This window comes from Pelecanus crispus, chromosome 7, assembly GCF_030463565.1.
Source record: "Pelecanus crispus isolate bPelCri1 chromosome 7, bPelCri1.pri, whole genome shotgun sequence".
NCBI lineage: Eukaryota > Metazoa > Chordata > Aves > Pelecaniformes > Pelecanidae > Pelecanus > Pelecanus crispus.
Window position 1 is genome coordinate 24924581 of NC_134649.1, and position 18461 is coordinate 24943041.

At 51.7% G+C, this 18461-nt stretch overlaps 1 protein-coding gene across 1 annotated transcript in view; it reads left to right on the forward strand.

Annotated features, from left to right (window-relative positions):
* The window catches only part of ALPK3 (alpha kinase 3), a 31171-nt gene extending 13485 nt beyond the window's left edge, over positions 1-17686 (forward strand). The window contains exons 3-13 of the mRNA XM_075714400.1: positions 5038-5155; positions 6485-7517; positions 10990-12841; positions 13616-13763; positions 15223-15350; positions 15627-15662; positions 15785-16059; positions 16413-16501; positions 16743-16960; positions 17153-17201; positions 17365-17686. Of these exons, the coding sequence (XP_075570515.1) occupies positions 5038-5155; positions 6485-7517; positions 10990-12841; positions 13616-13763; positions 15223-15350; positions 15627-15662; positions 15785-16059; positions 16413-16501; positions 16743-16960; positions 17153-17201; positions 17365-17686 (4268 nt within the window). The remainder of the gene's footprint in view (positions 1-5037; positions 5156-6484; positions 7518-10989; positions 12842-13615; positions 13764-15222; positions 15351-15626; positions 15663-15784; positions 16060-16412; positions 16502-16742; positions 16961-17152; positions 17202-17364) is intronic.
* The last annotated feature ends 775 nt before the right edge of the window (positions 17687-18461 follow it).

Genomic DNA, 18461 nt, shown 5'->3' on the forward strand with positions numbered 1-18461 from the left:
CAAGTTTGTAATTTTTGGAAGGAGGAGGGTATCTCCAGTGAGCCTCTTAGGAAAGTCTTGCTCCTTGTGACTAAGATTTAGGAAATCTTGTTTGCCGTTAGAAACATGCTGTAAATAAGCTGTGCACCAGGAAACACAGACTGAGCCCTTCTGAGAGCTGCCAACTTTGAGTTCTTGGCTCTTCTCATATGGATTCACTTGTTTTAGAGGTCTGACTTTCTGAACTTGCAGGGGCACAACTGATACATTGATTTTATTGATGCTTAACTTCAGCAGACAAATTCCTGCTTCTAGGGCAAAGTGGGGTGCTAGGGAGATACCTCCAAGCCATGCCCCTCTGTGATTCATTAGAAGAGCTTTCCCAGTCAAAGTTTTCTAAAAGTAAAAGCTTGACATATTGTGCGGTAGCATGGAACTCACCATTCTGCAAGCCATGAGTGTCAGAGGTCAAAAAATTAGTGATGTTTAGATATGCTAAGAAATCCTGAGTAAGAGTAGATACAATTCTCTCTTCTAACTCGCCTTGCCAGAAAGTGTAGAAGTGCTGCAGACCCAGAGCATGACTGCTTACTGCAAGGACATGGGGTAGCACTGCTCTCCCTTTCAGGATTTCTTGCCCCTTTTAAAGTGCCTAGTCCTTGGCTTCTTTCACTGGCTTAAGTCTTCACCAACTGCACTTTGAGGTTGACAGTTCCCTCTAACAAATGTCGTTGCCTACAAAGTCCAAATGATACCATCAGCTCCAAGTGGGCTTTCTCAAGATGAGAGATGCATTTGTGCAGCTGAGCTTTAGCACCATTAGACTGGATGGCTGACAGGGTGAGAAGTGCCCTCATCTCCTGCATGTGGTCCAGCTGCTTTAGGAGCTCAGGATCTCTTTGGGAGAGAGGGGTGTGAGGTGGAAAGCAAACTCTGACTGCAAAGTCTCATCAGTAGTTCAGATATCGCCCCCCTGCCATGATGTTTACATTCAGCTGGGAGGCATTATGGGGAGAAAGGAAGTGGTGTTTGCATCCCTGGTAAATGACCAGACTGGAACCAGCTCAGTCCCACTGCTGTGGCTGGATTCCAGGGACACTTTGGTTCATAGACTTGCAGGAGGCAAAGGGCAGACTGTCAGCTTCTCCTGTTTTGACTCTAAGCCCCAAATATGGACACATGACCTACAATAACATCTTAATATTTTTTTCCTGCTTCTTGACCAATAATGAGAGTTACAGGGTAGTCCCACATCTGTGAATACCAGTGACTTGCTGAGTGTGTCCTAGGAAGGCAGCAAGATGCCAGTTTGAAGAGCCAGTCTCCAGAATGTGCTGGGTGGTACAGGCAAGAAAAAAACAAGTCAGGCAGAGGCAGACTTCCTGATGTTCTTGGGTGGTTGCACAAACTCTCCTTTCCTCCTGTGGTCTAGTTCTGCCTGGTGCCCATGTCCCTAGTATGTCTGATTTGATTGTTTTGGGTCAAATCCTGCATCAGTTATGACGTTTTCTTTTAGACAAGATTAGTTCATCCTTTGTTCTCTGAGAGATGTGAAAAAAGGAACAAGAACACTTCCATTTACTGTGCAGTTTCTTACAGAGCAGAGTGCACCCTGCTTGTCTGCACCGAGTGTTTTCCTTGGTGGGTCTGTCTGGACTTCAGGATCTCAAGGGTCATCACAGATCCTTCCCAGTGAGTGGATATTGGGCTCTTCTCTTCAGTGAGTGGGTCTTATTGGAGGTGCTACTACAAGGGTTTTAGAACTCTTCAGTCTTTTCTGTATAGTGTTGGCTGGGAAGGAGAGATGTTGGCTCATGAAATGTGGGGGCTTGGATGAAGGGGCCTGGGTCTTTGACTGCTTGTTAGGGAATGAGGCCAACTGGGAGACGTAATGACTGGATCTAGCCAAGACCATCTTATGTCAGTACCAGGTATTGCCCGCTGTTGTACAGCTGCCTCTTCAGTGCTATTTCAGCCCTCCTTAAGCAGATTCAACACCTCTGAGCTGGCTACCCAAATCATCAGCTCAGGAGCTTGGTTAGTGCTTGTGCTGAGGAAGTATCCAGCCTGGTACCTCTCCCATACTACACAGGTGCTCAATCAATGTGAGCATCTGCACTGTGTTGAGTAACATGTCCCTGGAGGGGATAGGAGCAAAGCAATATGCCCAGAAACAGTCTGGTTTTGTTGTAGGGCTATGGAGGGGAAAGGGCACTGCTCATGGCTTGGGGAAGAGAGTTGGGGTAAAGTGAGTAGACAGTAGTGAATTAGTGGATGAGGATTTTAATAAGCATAAAGTAGTTCAACTTGTTGCATCTGTGGTGGCCCTCAGTGAAATGTTTGAAGGATGAGAGTGAAGTGCTTGGATGAAGGATGTCTGGAGAAATGCAGGGGCTGTGAGAGGGGTGGATGGGTGGGTTTGGGGATGTGTTAGTGAGTACAAGAGCAGAGAGCAGGCTGGTGGGAGATGAGGATCCCTGGGCTTGGGGCAGCCAGGGCAAGAGAGGGATAGAGAATGAGCATTGCTCACAGGCCAGTGGCATGGGGAGCTACTGCTTTTAGTCCTGTCCCTCCTGTCAGCATTACTGGAAGCCTCCTTGTCTTCAGACAATGGGGAGATTTAAATCCATAAAGCCAGAAAGGATGAGATCTTACCATGACTTTTCCTCCCAAAACTGTCTGAAGCCCCAACTCCACATAACTTGTGTAGAGCAGAAACAGAAAACCATGGAGATTATGTGTAGTTGTTTTAAACTCTTTCCACCTTCCCAAGTTTCAGAAGACTAACTTCCCCATGCCCTGCCCCAAAAAAGAAAGTTGCTTTAAACAGAGTTTCTCTGGGTGATTTTGGATAGCTATTGCAAGAACTGTTTTAAAGTCACCAAAGATTTGAAGACTTCTCAGACTTTAACAGCTTTGGGAAAAAGAGTGTTTGATCTAAACCTGACGATCTCCATAAAAAAAAAAAAAAAAGTCCTTGCTCAGAAAAGTCTCCTGGACCCTGCAGTGGCTGGCCATCATTCTGGAGCAATGCTGCTGGAAGGCATGCTTCCCAAAAAACTTTTGCTGGGCTCAAAGATGTGCAGCGGATGCCTGCCCTCCTCCCCAGGAACGCCCGGCACCACTCTGTCTGCAAACTGCGGGGCGCTCGCTGGTGGACGCAGGGGACCAGCTGCTGGCGAATCCCTCTCAGCACCAGCTGCACAGGGGGGTCTGCAGGAGGGACAGGTTTCAGAAGGGCGAGGGCCTGATTTATGAATGGCTGCTCTGTCTTGCAATGCGCTTATGCTAAGGGTGGGTATCCAGCACTCTGCAGTGTAGCAATGCTGCCCTCAGCTCGGCCACCCTGTCCCGCTGGGACCCTTGAAACTGGCTTGATGTGGAAGTCAGGCAAGCTGCAGATGTTATGGCTGCAGGGGATGTGCTGGGAGTGATACCTGTGTCCCCCTCCTACTCCCCACCCTCCCTGCCCTGCCCTGGCCAGGGGAATTTATTTGCTCAGCAGCCTGAAGGTGGATGCCTTTCCAGTGGGCTAAGACCCTCGAGGGACCAGAGGACACTGGAGAGCCCCAACAAGCAAGGGATGGGGACAGGGAGTGTACCAGAAGAGCAGATTGGGGCAGGGGGAACCAAGCAACACATGAGGAGATGATTTGGCATCTGCTGCTTTTCTGGTCAAAGGCATTTTGAATCAGTCAAAAACAGGGTGAATTCATGCTTGTGAGTCTTTGCTCCTGGTCTTTTGCTCCTACTATGGGACCTTCATGGGAGCAGACATAAGCTGGGCTCAGGAATTGCTATAGGCTGCCAGCATCTCTGGCTGGTGCAGATAGGAGGCTCCTCACCCTGGAGATGGAGAGGGGCTTGGTCACCCCTGAAACCTGTGGGTTGGCAGCTGGGAAGTATCTGGGACAGGTAGGTAGTTCCCTGTCACTGCCCTCTCTTTACTGCAGAGCCATTGAGTCTGGACACTTTGGATATTCCTGGAGAGTCCTTGCTGACCCTGTGCCAGGGCTGTCCATGAGACCTGAACCCCTGCTGCATTTGGGGGTGCCAAGGGTTGGTGAGGAGACCTTTGGGGACTGGTGGAGGTGAGCAGCGTGCTGGACTCCTTCACTTTGGCAGCTTGGAAAGCCAGCAGGGCATTTGCAGGAGGTAACCTTTGGATATCTACCTTGGAGCTTCGAACAACTGTTGAGCACATTGACTTAAGTGGAGGCATGATGTGATCATTGAAACTTTTACCCCATGCCTGTAGGGTCAGCTTGGCTGTGACGGGAGCCCCATGTGAAGTACAGGAACTAATGTTGGCCACTGGCTCGAGCAGTTTTCCCATGAAAACTGCTCGTATTCTGAGCTGGAGCTGCTGTTGGTGGGAGATGAGGGCTGTGGCTAACACTGGTCCATGTGGGGCCCTTGTGCTGATCCACCACTGCTGTCAGTGGCAGGGAACATGGCTGCATGCCCAGCCTGCTAGCCAGCCAGTCACACACATCATGATGTCATTCTACTGAAAAGGCAGGTGACATCTGTTGTCAAGTGACATTTGTAGGACACCAAGCTGGCTGTGATGCAATCAAGGTTCTTTCTGTTCAATGGAAACTTCTGGATCAGCTTACAGGCTGTGACACTTAGTGAAATGGTGTAAGCTCCATGGAGGGGCAAATGCCTGTTTTCTAACCTTAGCCTTAGTCTCATCAAAACATGCCTCTTCATATAAAAGTGACATACACTCACCTTCTCTTCCCAGCCAGTGTTACAGGAGATGATCGTGTGATCCAGTCCCCTCTGTCCAGGAATGAAGTGCTGGGATTTTTTTTTCAAAAATAGCCCTACTCACAGGAGTGATAAAAGACTTGGATAAGCCCATCAGGTTTCCACTCACAATAATTTTTCTGCTGTGTGATTTAAAGAATGCGGTGAGCCCAGAATAATATGTATCCTATTCTGCCAGAGCATTTTGTTTTGCTGTTGATACCTTGTCCCCACGGGAGCAGGCTTGCTGTGCTCCCGGTTGCAATGTTTCACACCCTGATGTACCATCCATCTCCTACCCAGGATACCCGCAGCCAGAGGTGACGTGGTATAAGGATGATGAAGAAATGGACCGCTACTGTGGCTTACCCAAGTATGAGATATTCCGTCATGGAAATCGCCACACCCTGCAGCTGTACAAGTGAGTAAAGAAGCTGGAGAGTGGTTAGATTTGGTTATGGGAGCTCTGAGCATATTTTCAGTATTTAGAGGAGCTGGCTGTCAGCAGTGATCTCCCCCCAGCACCTGTGCTGGCCCCTTCTGCTCCCCACTGCAATGTTCCCAGCTGTCCCTTCCCCTTCAGTTCTTTGCTCTGATGACTCCCCAGTCACATCAGTATGAGATCCATTACTGCATCCAGGGGTAGCTGCCATGCTGGAAGCAAGAGGAAGGTCAGGAGAAATTCCTCTCTGGAGCCTTCCAGTGCTGGTAGCAGCATGTGCTATGGCTGCACCAGACAGGAGCTAAGGGCTCCAGCATTAGGGCTGGACGAAGGTGAGCGAGGGGAAGCACTGGCTGCCTCCAGGATAATGGTCCAGGGGATCAGGCAGGACAAGGACAGAAACAGTTCATAGGACTGTCCTAAGCAAGGGCAAAGAGGGGAAAGGGCTGCAGCCTTGTCCCAGGAGGGCCTTTCCTAGCTCTCACCATGAGATCAGGGAAGGAAAGGTCTGCTTTGGCATTCGACTGATGGAGCTAAGGGCCTCCTTTATTCAGCCCTGACTACCAGCTTCTTTTAACTTTAAATAAGGACTGTGTTTCTGGAGAGCTAGGCACACTGTGTCCCCAGCAAACAGAGACCTGTTGCACCTTGAGTCCTGGATTTGGGATGTCATACAGGTGCAGCACTGTCTGAAAGTGCAGAATATCGGTATTGCTGATAGCCCTGTTATCCTTGTGGTTCTAGCCTGGGGTTTTCTGCTGCTCCAGGTGTGCTCCAAGGTTTCCATCAGGCTGGCTCACCTCTCGCAGGAGCAGGTATCTCCATGGGCCAGGCCTCTCTGAGGGGTGACAGCAGAGATGGCATGCACATGCTTGTGCTGGTGCCTGTGGAGCTGGGTGGGAAGGCTTTGGTAAGGCAGTAGGGTGGAGGAAGAACAGAAATGTCCTGTAGGCTGTGAAGAGCTGAGAGGAGAAGACCCTGCAGAGGAATGTGGCCAAGAACAGTTGGGAAGCCTGGTACTAGCTGTTCCTCCTCCATCACATCCCTCTCTTACCAGAGTTACAGCCCAGGGGGGAGCTGGGCACTGATTTAACGTCCAACTTGCTTATCTGCTAGTGCTGAGAACAGGCAGAGCCCAGGGAGGGAGGCCAGCCCCAGGCCTCCAAACCTACTGTGGGCACCTCAAGGGCCACATCTTTGTCTTTTGGCCCCTCTGGAGCAAGAAGTGGGAGAGTGTGCATGCCTGTGTGCCCAGCGGTAGTGCCTGGGGAGGATGGGCAGGTCTCATGCAGAGCTTTTGGTTTCCAGGTGCCGAGAAGAAGATGCAGGCATTTACCAGGCCTCAGCTAGAAATAACAAAGGCATTGTGTCCTGCTCTGGCGTGCTGGAAGTGGGAACCATGACAGAGTTCAAAATCCATCAGAAGTGGTTTGACAAAATCAAGAGAAAAGCTGAAGAAAAGCTGTGTGAGATAGAACAGGGCAAGAAACGAGGGAAAGAAAATGTGGAGGTGGAGAAGTTGCAGGGAATGAGCCCTGATCGGCTCCAGAGAAAGCGGAGACTGGCCAGGGATTTAAACCTCCGGTCAGGAGCCTCTCCATGGGAGAAGGAGGATGCAGCAAAAGTGCACGTTACCGATTCTCAGTCCAGATTACATGAGGATATGGCTGAGCCAAAGGAGCAGCCGGTCAATGCGATGATGGGCTTTCCAGACAAATTGATAGCACCTCTGAAAGCAGATGTGACCACCAATGGAGATGCTTCTCTCGAAAGTGTGGAGGAGAATGGGAATGGCTTTCTTGCATACATCTACGAGACGGTGGAGGACCTATCAACTAATCCAGTGGCGAAAGACTCTGCAGCTAAAAAGAAAAAGAAGGTGGAGGCTCCTCCAGCAGCAAAGCAGGAAGTTTCCAAGCGAGAAGAAAGTGGGCGAGAGAGGGCCAACCCCTCTCCAAATCCAAGGTTTGCCCTTCCTGTCCCCTTACGCAGGAATGCACGTTTGAGGGTGGCAAATGATACAGAAGTGGAAAACAGTCCAAAAATCAAAGAGCATGGGAAAGCTGTGAATCAGGACACTAAAATCAATGGCGATGTGCACTTCTCTTTGAAAGAGATATATTTTGATAAGCAAGTAAAGCCGGCAGCAGGGAAGGAGAAGGCGGGAGCCAAGGAAGAGGCTGCAAGCAAGGCTGCCCTGAGGCCTGTGGCAGTCAGCAGACACACAGAGGGTGCTCCGTCATCCTCAGAGGTGTCAGAGGCAGGACCTGTGCCGCCTGAGGGACAGAGAGGCCAGCACCAAACACAGAAGTCGGAGGGAAACAAAGCTATCAGTCCAGAGGTAACTAGGGCAGAAAGCAGTCAATGCAGGGGTTGCAACAAGAAAATATTCATGCTGCATGGTTGTATGGTGGCACCAGCCCTGGGATGCTGTGTGTACCCCGTGGGATCTGCTGCTGAGGCTTTGTAGGTCTCCACTGGTAAAAGCACTCAGGAAAATGGGCCTTCTGGACTTTGTGTGCCCAGACAGCCGAGCTTCTACCCCATCTCTGAATAAATGTCAGACGAGGTGGTGAGGAGAGATGTACGTCAGGGCCCTCTGGCCAAGCAGCTGGTCTCTGAGTGGCCTGGGGCATGCTGTGAGCTCTCCTGTTTAACTGGCAGGCTGACCTCATGCAAAATGTTTCCAAATCAGTTAAGCAGGGAGCGCTGAATGGCTATTTATAGTTGGAGTGGATGCCTTGTGCGTACAACAGGCAGCGAGATTGATGACATCTTTTTAGATTAGCAATTGAGCCTGAACTTCAGCTGGCGTTTAATGAGCTCCCCATGCAAATGAGCACAGCATGCCAGGTATGCCACGTGAGCTGCACTGGGCAGGGCATTGAATTTTGTTTACAGTGCAACATGTATACAGTAGATCTGGGCTATTTTTTGGCTCTTCCCTGCTGGAAAAACTCTGTTGCAAGACTCATTGTGGTGGTGATGCAGTGCCAGGGTGCAGCACCTGCTCCTGACCCTCACTGCATCTTTTAGTCAACTTCTATTTTTGTCACTTAACCTGAAAATATTAGACTGGAAGCTACCAGTCTTTTTCCGCTTTTTGTTTTAATGACCCCTTCTGTGGTAAAAGATTCTCCAACTCCAATTTGCAGGTGCACGCTTTTGATACAGACAAGGGCTATCAGAGGAGGCACTCTGGGTGCAGCACGTCTCCCTTGGTGGGTAACACAAATACTTCAGGATGTGGAAACATCCACAATATGGAAAGTGGGACTGCTGGGTGCTCCACTGAAACAAAAATTCCTTCTTCTTCTAGATTTCTTTAGCCATAGGTAGGAGCACCATTTACTGGTAAGAAACCTGCTGTGTTATGCAGTGAAGCAAGCATCTGGGTCCTGGCCACACCACAGTGCAGCACCCGGAACCCATCTTTAACCTGACCCGTCAGCATCACATATTGCTGCAGAAATTATTGTTGTGCATGCGAGCCTATGGCAAAGCAATTTGTTTTCTCCCTCTCTGCTCATTTTTACACCCCTTGCTCTTAAGGAGGGTGGAAAGTGTTGGTGTGTAGCAGCCAGGCTTGGGCTCTCATCCCTGAGCCTTTGACATGCATCAAGGTATTTTCCTCTGCAAAAATCCACTCACAGAGGGAAACCTGTAACTTGTCAGCTGGTGTTCCTTTGGGTAGACAGAAGGGCATGCTTTTGATCTGAATTTGAATGCTTCAGCTAGTTGGTGAAGCTGGGGAAAGTGCTCAGGCTTTTGTGTGACCAAGTAAGCTATTTCAAAACCCCTTAAAGCTGGCTCTGGAAGTGTTTGAGGATATTTTTACTCCCCAGGGCATGGGTTGCTTGTCTTTTTCTTTTTTAATCTTTCCCTTAAATAAGACAGGATCCTAGCATGAGTCTTTTCCTGGCGCTGGGCCTCATGCTGGGCCTCATGCTGAGGTCTTCTGAGCTGGATTTATCTGTAGCAGAAGGGCTTTGCAAAATGCCAGACCATAGCCATGCTCTGAATATCCTCATGCACAAGAGCAGAGAAGAAACTGGATTTGTGCGATGATCACTCCTACCTAACTTTGATTTTATTAGATTTCTTTTATATGCCCCTAGTTTGAGTGTTCTACGATTACTTAAGGACAGATGCTTTTCTGAAAAGCTCCCAGAAAACTTTTCTGAATAAGCTTTAGTTTGTGCACCAATGGTAAGCAAATTTTCTCCAAGCCCTAAGTCCTCTTCAGCCTAAGAGATGTCTCCATTGACCAGCACTATTGTGTAGAGCTGCCTCTGTGCATCCATCTGTGAACCACCAGCTCTGGTCCACCTCCAGCCCCTTTGGGCACTGTGCTGTTCAGCCCCTTGAGCAGAGGGACCAGGGCTGGCCCTGCGGTTAGATTGGACTGTGTCTGTCCACATCCCTTTCTGTGCCACAGAGGACCAAATACTGTGGTTAAAACCCAGGGGGGTTTCACTGCATGAAGCCTGTTTGTCTCTTAAAATAAAACCTTTCAAGCTGTGAGCACTGGGGTGCTCTGTGTTGTGACACTCAGCCTGTTGAAGCAGGCTAGGGACATGGCTCTAGGGGAACAGCAGCAGGGAGGTGTGGCATTTGGGGGTGCCTGTGCAACCCTGTGAACTCAGGCCATATTTTTGCATGCCCTGTGTGTGGAGACAGAAGATGCCTCGCCTTTGGAGTCTACCAAGGAAGCAGACTTGAATTTTGTGTACAGGAATGGCCCCCCCCTTATGCTGCTCCTCCCACCCCAGTCCTCTGATATTCACATTGTCATAACAATTGTTTGGGGAAGGGCTTGCTGAGAGACTGGCATTACCTTTCCTGTTTTTTCAAAGCATTCAAATGCAGCTGAAGTGGCACAAAATAGAAGGGCTAAGTGCCACAGCCCTCCTTTCCCATAGACTTAATTTTTTAGTCTTAAAGCTCAAGTCAGAGACCTCAGGAGACAATCCTTGGCAGCAGATCCTCTGGGATGGAAGGGGAAAGTGGTGTGTGCATGCCCTGTTCCCATGTGATTGTTCTGATGTTGCTGGCTGAGCATCAGCTGGGCACAGCATGTATCAGTGGTATCACTGCCTCCCTTAAGACTTATCCTACAAAAATATAGTGCCCCCTGGCTGGAGGATTTCACCAGATCTCCTTGGGATAAAGCTCAGCCATCACAGTGAGCAGCTTGCTGAAACGTCTGCTGGTGTGCAGCTGCAGTTGGAAACATTTGAGCTTCCCGAATGGAAGGTCAAATAGCACAGATAACATCATGGTGTACAGTTTTGCTATAAATCATTTGGGCAGCCTCATCCAGATAGTGTGACATGCTGATTGCCCCATCTCAGAATGAAGATTGCAGGTATAGTGTAGGGGGAGCACTGAGTCTTAGAAAAGAGCGAGGAAATTATACAAGGTCTTGGCAACAGCTGGTGAAAAAGGGAAAGTTTTGCTCCTGGGGAAGATGCCACGTCAGAGGAGATTGAATTAAAAGCCATTGAATGTTTTAGAGAGGCATATCTCCTGCCTCTTTGTGCACAACCAAGGCATTGAAAGGCAGAAAAGTTGGAGCCAATTAAAAGAAAAAACATTTTGTGCAGCATGACAGGGGGCTGTGGGACCCACTACTGTGGGACAATGGTGAAGCCAGGAGGCCCCGGATGAGTGAGTATCAGCGATACCAGGCTAATACTTATGATTCAAGCAGAAGTTGGGCAGTGCCATATGGTACAGATGGACCACAAGCACCGCTGAGCAGACCCAGGCAGTAAAATGATGCTAATTTTCTATTTTCTTTTTTTGACTAGGTTGCAGCAACAGTGGGACAGTCTGCTAGTGATCTAAAACATCCAGTGTCCAGTCCAACTGTAGAGACTGGTGAGCAAGCCAATAAGTTAGAGGAGCTCAGGAAAGAGATGTCTGTCTGCCAGGAGACCAGGGGGGCTGGGAGAAAGACAAATCCTCGGCTGAGGCCTCAGGAGCTACCAAAGCCATCAGTACCTTCTCCAGACCATGTGCAGTCCAGCAGGGAGCACCTTCCCTCTAGGAAGCAGGCAGAAGGACACTCCCATGCTCTTGAGGGCAGAGAGACTCAACAACGACTGTTAAATCAAGAGGACAAAAGCCAAGGTGAGGAAGAGCCAATGCTAAAGAAATTGAGTCCTCCAGAGCCTGTAGAAAACACTCCGCTTGAGCAAATCACACATCAGACAGAAGTCAAGGATGGGAAGAGCAAAGAGGCAGGAGCAGAGCTGTCTAGGAGCCATCCTGGTGCAGAGGCAGGAGGGAGCAGTGCAGCAGAGCCATCGCCCAGGTCTGTGCACAGGGAGGCAGGAGGGATACCTTTGGGACTTCAGGAGACTGAAATGCCAGCTCCTGCTTCAGTTCGACTTGCCAAGGAAGAGCTGCTTCCTGCTCCTGCAGTGGGGATGTCAGTGGCTCAGGAGGCACCGCTTGTAGCTCATGGTGCCCCAGGGATGGAGGCCACAGCAAGAGAGGTCCCGTCTGGAGCCCAGCTGCTGCCTACTGTGAGCAGAGAAACGGAAATCAAAAAGGCAGATGGATCTGCCCCACAAGAGAAGTTTTCAGCCAGCATGTTAGGGGAGGAGAGTGCCAAACCAGTTCCTGTGGGACCTCAGGGGAAGGAAGGAGGAGAGCAAACAGCCACAGCTCTGCGCCAGGAACTGGCAGCACCTTCAGGCACTTTTGAAGGAGGTGCTGAGGTTCAGCCACAAGTACCACTGGTCCTGCCCAACCCTGAGAGACCTCAGGAGGTGTCTTTCGAGGAGAAGATGCAGCACAAAAACCTTGTTTCCTCCTTGAAGAACTACCTGCTGCTGCTTTTAAAAATGTCAGATAACAGTAAGGATGCCATGAAAGAAAACACTGACTCCAGAGACAAGGAGCAGCCTGATGCAGAGGAAGCCATACTCCCAGAGATAGGCATTGCAGGCCTGAGCCCCCGCACCTCAAGGAGAGTTTTGGAAAAGGTACAAAACAATCAACTCTTCCAGACAGCAGAGAACTTGCCTCTGACCCCCAGGACATCTAGGCGGATCACGGGCATGATTAATGAGGAATTTGTTACCAGCAAGGAGATGCTGGCTTGCAGGCCTGTGCCACCAAAGAGACGTAACCGGGTTGCTCATGAGGTGGAGCGGCCACCCCAACTCTCTGTGCCCTCCATTGTGGTGGGCAGCATCCCGGCAGCAGGAGCAGGGCAGCCTTCTAATAATATTTCTGATTTGCCTCCAGCGAGCCCTGAAAAAGAGAGCCCTGGTGACCTTCTGGCAGTGCTACCTTGTGCCACACCAGAGGAGCTTGCTTCTGGGGCCCGGCGCAAAATATACCTGACAAAAACCAAGCAGATGGAGGAGGAAGAGGAGGCAACCCCAGAGAACCCAGGGCACATGAGAAGTCCTACCATTTCGCCACAGCAATCCAGGAAGAACGTGGCCTTGTTGCAATCACCTGCCCTGGCTCCGTCCCCTCCTGCAGAGCAGTGTTCGCCAACCCTTATGAGGAAGATGGCCATGTTGGAGGTTCCTAAGCTGTATGAGGAGCCCACAGGTGACAGCAGTGGTGACCACAAGGTCCCTGAAGATGCTAAGCCAGAAGCACAGCCAGCAGAGTCCAAGCAAGCAAATAACCCATTTAAAGGTAAGGGAAGAGGTAATCCCTATGAAGCATGTTTCCTTGCTACCTACAAAGGGAGCATGGCCAACTGAGCTGGTCATAGTCAGCTGGGGCCGCATGAGTTTTGTGCATTTGCAGAGTTTTCAGCATCATCCTTTGGCCATATGATCTGCCCCCAGACTTCTTCCCTAGCACAGGGAGGGCAGAGGAATGTAAGACAGAAGTGCTGAGACTGGCTGTCTCCACAGCCTGGACTTCCCTGGCCAAATGAATCGTATAATCCTCTTGGTTTTGGTCAGCATGTCCTGGTCCAGTGGGCATCAGCAGGGTGCATGCTCCTTTTCTGCATCCATGGTCAATGCTAATTTAATCTCTTGTGGCACTGAATTAGAAAAGGCATAATCTTGGTGTTGAAGTACTTGTGGGAGCTAGGTAATACCCTCACAGAAATCAGCACTCTTGCAAAAGTAAGGGTAACCTTGATAAATCCCTACTTCAGATAAATGTTTTCTCCAATACTGCATAGTGTTTTTCTGCATTGCCTCTGGCTGAGCCCCACTAGGTATTGCAGTGCTGCGCTGTTGAACGAATTTGTACCACTAGTATCCCACGGTATTTATCCATGCAGAGTTCTGAGATCTTCCCTGGGAAGGCGATGTTACACCAGGCTGTGCTGACGTACGTGTGATACCCAACACCAAAGTCCTAAGCAGCAGCACTGGGGAAGGCTGGCTTGTCTATGGAGCTGCAGCCAGCACTGTGTGTCTCACTGTTGATCTCTTTGCACCCTGTCCTTAGCTCCACAGGTGATTCGTAAGATCAGGGCAGAGCAATTTTCCGATGCATCAGGAAACCTGAAACTTTGGTGCCAGTTCTTCAATATTTTGAGTGAATCTAAGCTGATGTGGTACAAGGATGAGATCCCTGTAGCAGAAGCCCAAAGGAGGTAACCTGCCAGCTCTGCTTTGTTGTAGTCCTGTGCACAGCCCTGGGTTTGTGTGTTAAATCCAGCTCCTTGCGGTTACTGGGATGAAGGTGTCCCTTCTGTTAAGGCTGCACGGGAAGCTCATTGCATGGCATGGTACGTTGTGAACTTACCTTCTCAGTGCTTGGGGAGGGAGGGATCGTCCAGATGGGGAATTGCTGCCAAATTTGTCCTATTGATGCTCCATCTGGAGCCTGGCTTAAGGGCTGATGCTTTGAGTAGCAGAGCCCTGGGGAGGGCAGGGGCTGAACCCAAACCTCAGTGCGCACAGGGAAGGTCCTGTGCCCATCTCAGAGTTTGAGAGGTGGGTGTGAGCTGCAAAACTGGGACCCCAAGTGATACATATGAGGGTGGCAGCTGTTCTGGGAGGGTCTGCACCCAAGCAAGCATTTCCATGCAGCCACCACTGGCAAGCACCAACAGCAGCTCTGTCTGTGCCCTCTTTATCACTTGGCAGTGCCCTTGCACAGGGAGAGCATGTTTGCATGGCTGGGTGGCTTGTGGTATCCTGGATGCTCCTTCGGGTGCATTATGGAGACCAACTTGTTCTCAACCCCAAGGGAGCTTGTGTGGGAACATCATCCTCATTGGACAGGATTTGCCTGATGCCTTTGAGCATCCCTTGAGCTCCCTTTATAATGAGTAGGCAGAAAGAGGTGCTTCTGGGGCAGAAATGATCTCCTGTGGCAGATATTTGAGCTGGGGCAGATGGACCAGGAGTGGCCATTGCCTTTTAGCTGACCAGAACAGAGCCTGCTCAGCCAGCGGGTCTCAGGATGAGGGTCCCACCTCTTCCCCCTGCAGCCCATCATCCCCTTGCTGGTTCACACTGGCCAAGTGGGGCAGAAACAGGCCTTTGGTTCTTGTGGAGAACTGTCTGCCTGGTGTGTTGCCACCTTGGCTAGAGGAACTGCCAGCCCAAAGCTTGGTGCTGCTGGCCGGAGAAGACCGGCAGCCTGCTGATAGACAGTTTGTGTTTTGCCAGTCCCTCAGAGAGGGGCAGGCTGCAGGACAAAGAGTGGTGTCTGCCCTCACTTGTGAACAGCTGAAAATGAAACTGGACACCTCTGTGGCTGTTTGACTTCCAGCCATCCCATCCTGATGTGGGTCTGTAGCCCAAGCACAGCCCTGACCCAGCCACACTCAGAGGCAAGTACCTTTATCAGTCTGCAGCCCAATCTCAGCCAGATTTTGCAGGGCTTGCCTGGAAGACGAGTATCTCTGTGAGTACAAACTGCAGGGCAGGACTCCTGGCACCATGAGGTGCCAGGGGAGCAGCTGGGATGCCCTTGGGCTGGCTTTCTTTGTAGCCCTCTTCCAGCCCTCTAAGGCCAGCACAGTGCCCACCCACAGTGCCTGTGACAGGGCTCCCATATGCCCCCATCACATGGGGCTGAGGCCATGCTCTGGTTTCTTCCAGCGCTGGTGACGAGGGCCAGGCAGCCTTGGCTGTTGTGCAGGCATCCCAGAAGGACTGCGGGGTCTACCGGTGTGTGATCAGCAACGAGTACGGCACTGACTCCACTGATTTTCTGCTCAGCCCAGAAGGTGAGGAGCCCTCAGCAGCCTGGCAGCTCTCCCAGCTAGCTGTCTGGGTGTGCTGTGGGGTGGCATGGTGAACTGTAGAGAGGGCTTGGTGCCAGGCTGTGAAGGGGGAGCCTTGCACACCACATAACACCACCTCTGCAAGGTACATCTGCCTCCATGTGCTAGTTTATGAGTAATTCACACCATCCTTCTTGCCATCCCTTGCTGTGGAAGTGCATGGGGCAGGGTGGGATCCTGACAAGACTTTAACACCTCTTTGCTTTCTGTCTCCTCTAGTGCTGTCAGGATTTATCTTGCGGGAAGAGATCGAAGGTAAGGGCCACGTGCTGACGAGCCACAACTGCTGCCCCTTGCTGTGCAGGGGGCAGGCAGTTCTGTGGCGGGGGCAGGACGTGCCTGCGTTGTCCCCCTTCACCAGCTCTTCCCTCTGCCAGTTGGAGAGGAGATCGAGATGACGCCCATGGTGTTCGCGAAGGGTTTGGCTGATGCAGGCTACTGGGGGGATAAGCTCTTTGGGCGCGTGGTGAGCGAGGACGTGGAAGTGGGTGCCGGCTTCCTGCGCAAAGCCTGCCGTGCCAGAGCTATCTACGGCCTGGAGCCCATCTTTGAGTCTGGCCACACCTGTGTCATCAAAGTGCACAATTTCATTGTCTTTGGGACCAAGAATGAGAACAGTCTCATTGAGAAGAACTATGATATCACCATCCAGGTGAGCATCCTTATGGGGCACCCTCTGCCTGTCTCCCCCACACCTTCCCCATCTGTCTGTGCCACGGTCCCCAGCTCTGTGCCCACTTCCTTTATTTTCTTCCACTTTTTGAATTCTTTGGAGGGGTCGAGTCATGTTCCAGCAGGCTGGCGATGGTATTGTTATTCTTGGCTTCAGCTCTTCTCTCTGAGCAACACAGAGCTGCTTAGAGCTTTCCCGTTACTTGTCCTTTGACCACCAGGACAGGGAAGCAACTGGCAGTGGTCCAGGGGGTGCCTGGCCAGGTGGGGGATCCCAGAGAGACATTGGTGCAAGATGGGACAGGTCCCTGACTCTTCTGTTTGCATCTCCAGGAATGTAAAATCCAGAACTCCAGCCGTGAGTACTGCAAGATCTTTGCTGCTGAGGCACGAGCTGTCCCTGATTTTGGAGCAGTGCCTGAGTAAGTAAGGTGCTGCAGCTCTGCTAGCTTGACATCCCAGTGGAGCATCCTGGGGGAGGGTTCCCTGTGGGTGCTGGGGGCATCCTGAAGGGCAGCGTGCTCTTGCCTCACCCTCAAATGGAAGGGATATCGCGGCAGAAGGCAAAAAAGCCAGGCTGGAAGACCGCAGTGTGAATCTCCACTTGCTGTGGTGGGAGAACTCACCAGATGGTGCTGACACCATGTGTGTGCTCCCACACAGGATAATTCCTCTGTACCTGATTTACCGACCGGCCAACAACATCCCTTACGCCACAATGGAGGAGGATCTGGGCGGGCCCTGTGAGCAGTACTGCGTCACTGAGAGAGACGGTAGCTTGGTGGCACGAGGCACCTCAGAGATTGTGCTCAAATGCTGCACCTTCCAGCATTGGGTCTACCAGTGGACAAATGGAAACATCCTTGTGACTGACATGGAAGGTAAAGGGAAGGGTAAAGGTAAAGGGAATCCCATCTGATTCCCTCTGGCCTGTGAAAGGAGGAGGAAAAGCCCCAGCCTTGCCCTCCTGCCTCTTTCCCCACATGCCATCGAGCCCAGGGCGATGACCTGCCCTTGGTGCTGGTGCCTGCCCTTCTCTGGGCAGAGACTGGTTGTCCTCCCTTTCATTGCAGGAGTGGGCTGGAAGATGACCAATGTGCGGATTGCTACCAACCTGAAAGGGTGAGTGACCCCAAGCTGCTGGCACAGGGTGGCCCCAGCTGTCCCCAGCTCCACTGTGCACATGGTGAAGGGCCATGGTGGTGAGCATGGCTGGGCTCTGTCCCCAGCTCTGGTGGGATATCTCCTGGTGTGAAGCAGGGGCTGAGGATGGCTGTGTTGGCAGGTACCAGGGGCTGAAGGAAAGCTGCTTCCCCTCCCTGCTGGAGCAATTTGTGGCCGCTCACCAGTGTAACCATTACTGCAGCATCCTGGGCCTGAAGACACTGGAGCCAGCCAAGCCCAAGGGATCCAAGAGCCCCTCCATGGGTAGGAAATCTGCCCAGTCTAGCCCACAGCTCCAGAAGAAGGGGCTCGCAAGTCCCCAGGGTATCCGCAAGGCTGCCTTGAGCCCCAAGAGCTCCCGGAGAGCTGCAGAAACAGGGGAGGCCCTGGCAGCCTCCAAACCTGGGGCAGGAGAGAGCGGCAGGTCTGGCCGCCTACGCTAGCCGGAGCCACCATGGCTGGGACCCCAAGCTTCAGACCCCAGCCCGAGCAGCTCGGGGGCAGCATGTGACCAGGCTGGGAAGGGGAGACCCTGGCAGTGGCCGCTGCCACCTCTCTCCTCCCTTAGGCTCCCACCCTGGCCTGCAGCGCTTTGAGTTGTGTGGTGTGTGCTAGTGTGAGTGGCTCAGCTGGGGTCATGGGGGGGCTGTGAGCCATGGGCAGTGCGGACCTCCTTGCCAGTATCTCTTTACAAGAGCTGCTACTGGTGGTAGAGCCTGTGGGGCTATGTGCTCGGCTTTCCTCTCTTGAATCTCTCCATTTGCCTTCCTTAAGGCAGGGGCCATCAGACCTGTTCCCTCAGGCTTTGCAGGCACCATGCTGCCCCTGCCTGGCTCCCCCGAGGAAACTGGGAGTGCAGGCTGCCCTCCTGGCTCCCAGCACCTCATCTCCCTCTTTGTGTCCTCTATAAAGTGACCACACCAAGCCCCACCAGTGCTCTGTGACAAGTATGTGAACCCCAACAGCGCCCAGGTGGTCTCATTTGTCCTGGAACACCATGACTTAAAAAGTTTTGCTGCAGAGGGGTTTAGCAGTGAGCTGCAGGGTTCCTGCTGCTATTGCATGGAGCTCTGGGGTGCAGGCCAGTCCCGTGACCGGCAGCTGCACAGGGATGAGATTTTGCGCCCCTGGCCTCCTCTGCACCCCGGGGTGAGCCTCCCACCCCCTTGCTGGGTAGATGCTGAGGGGGGTGGTGCTGCTATAGGTATGGTAAGGTTG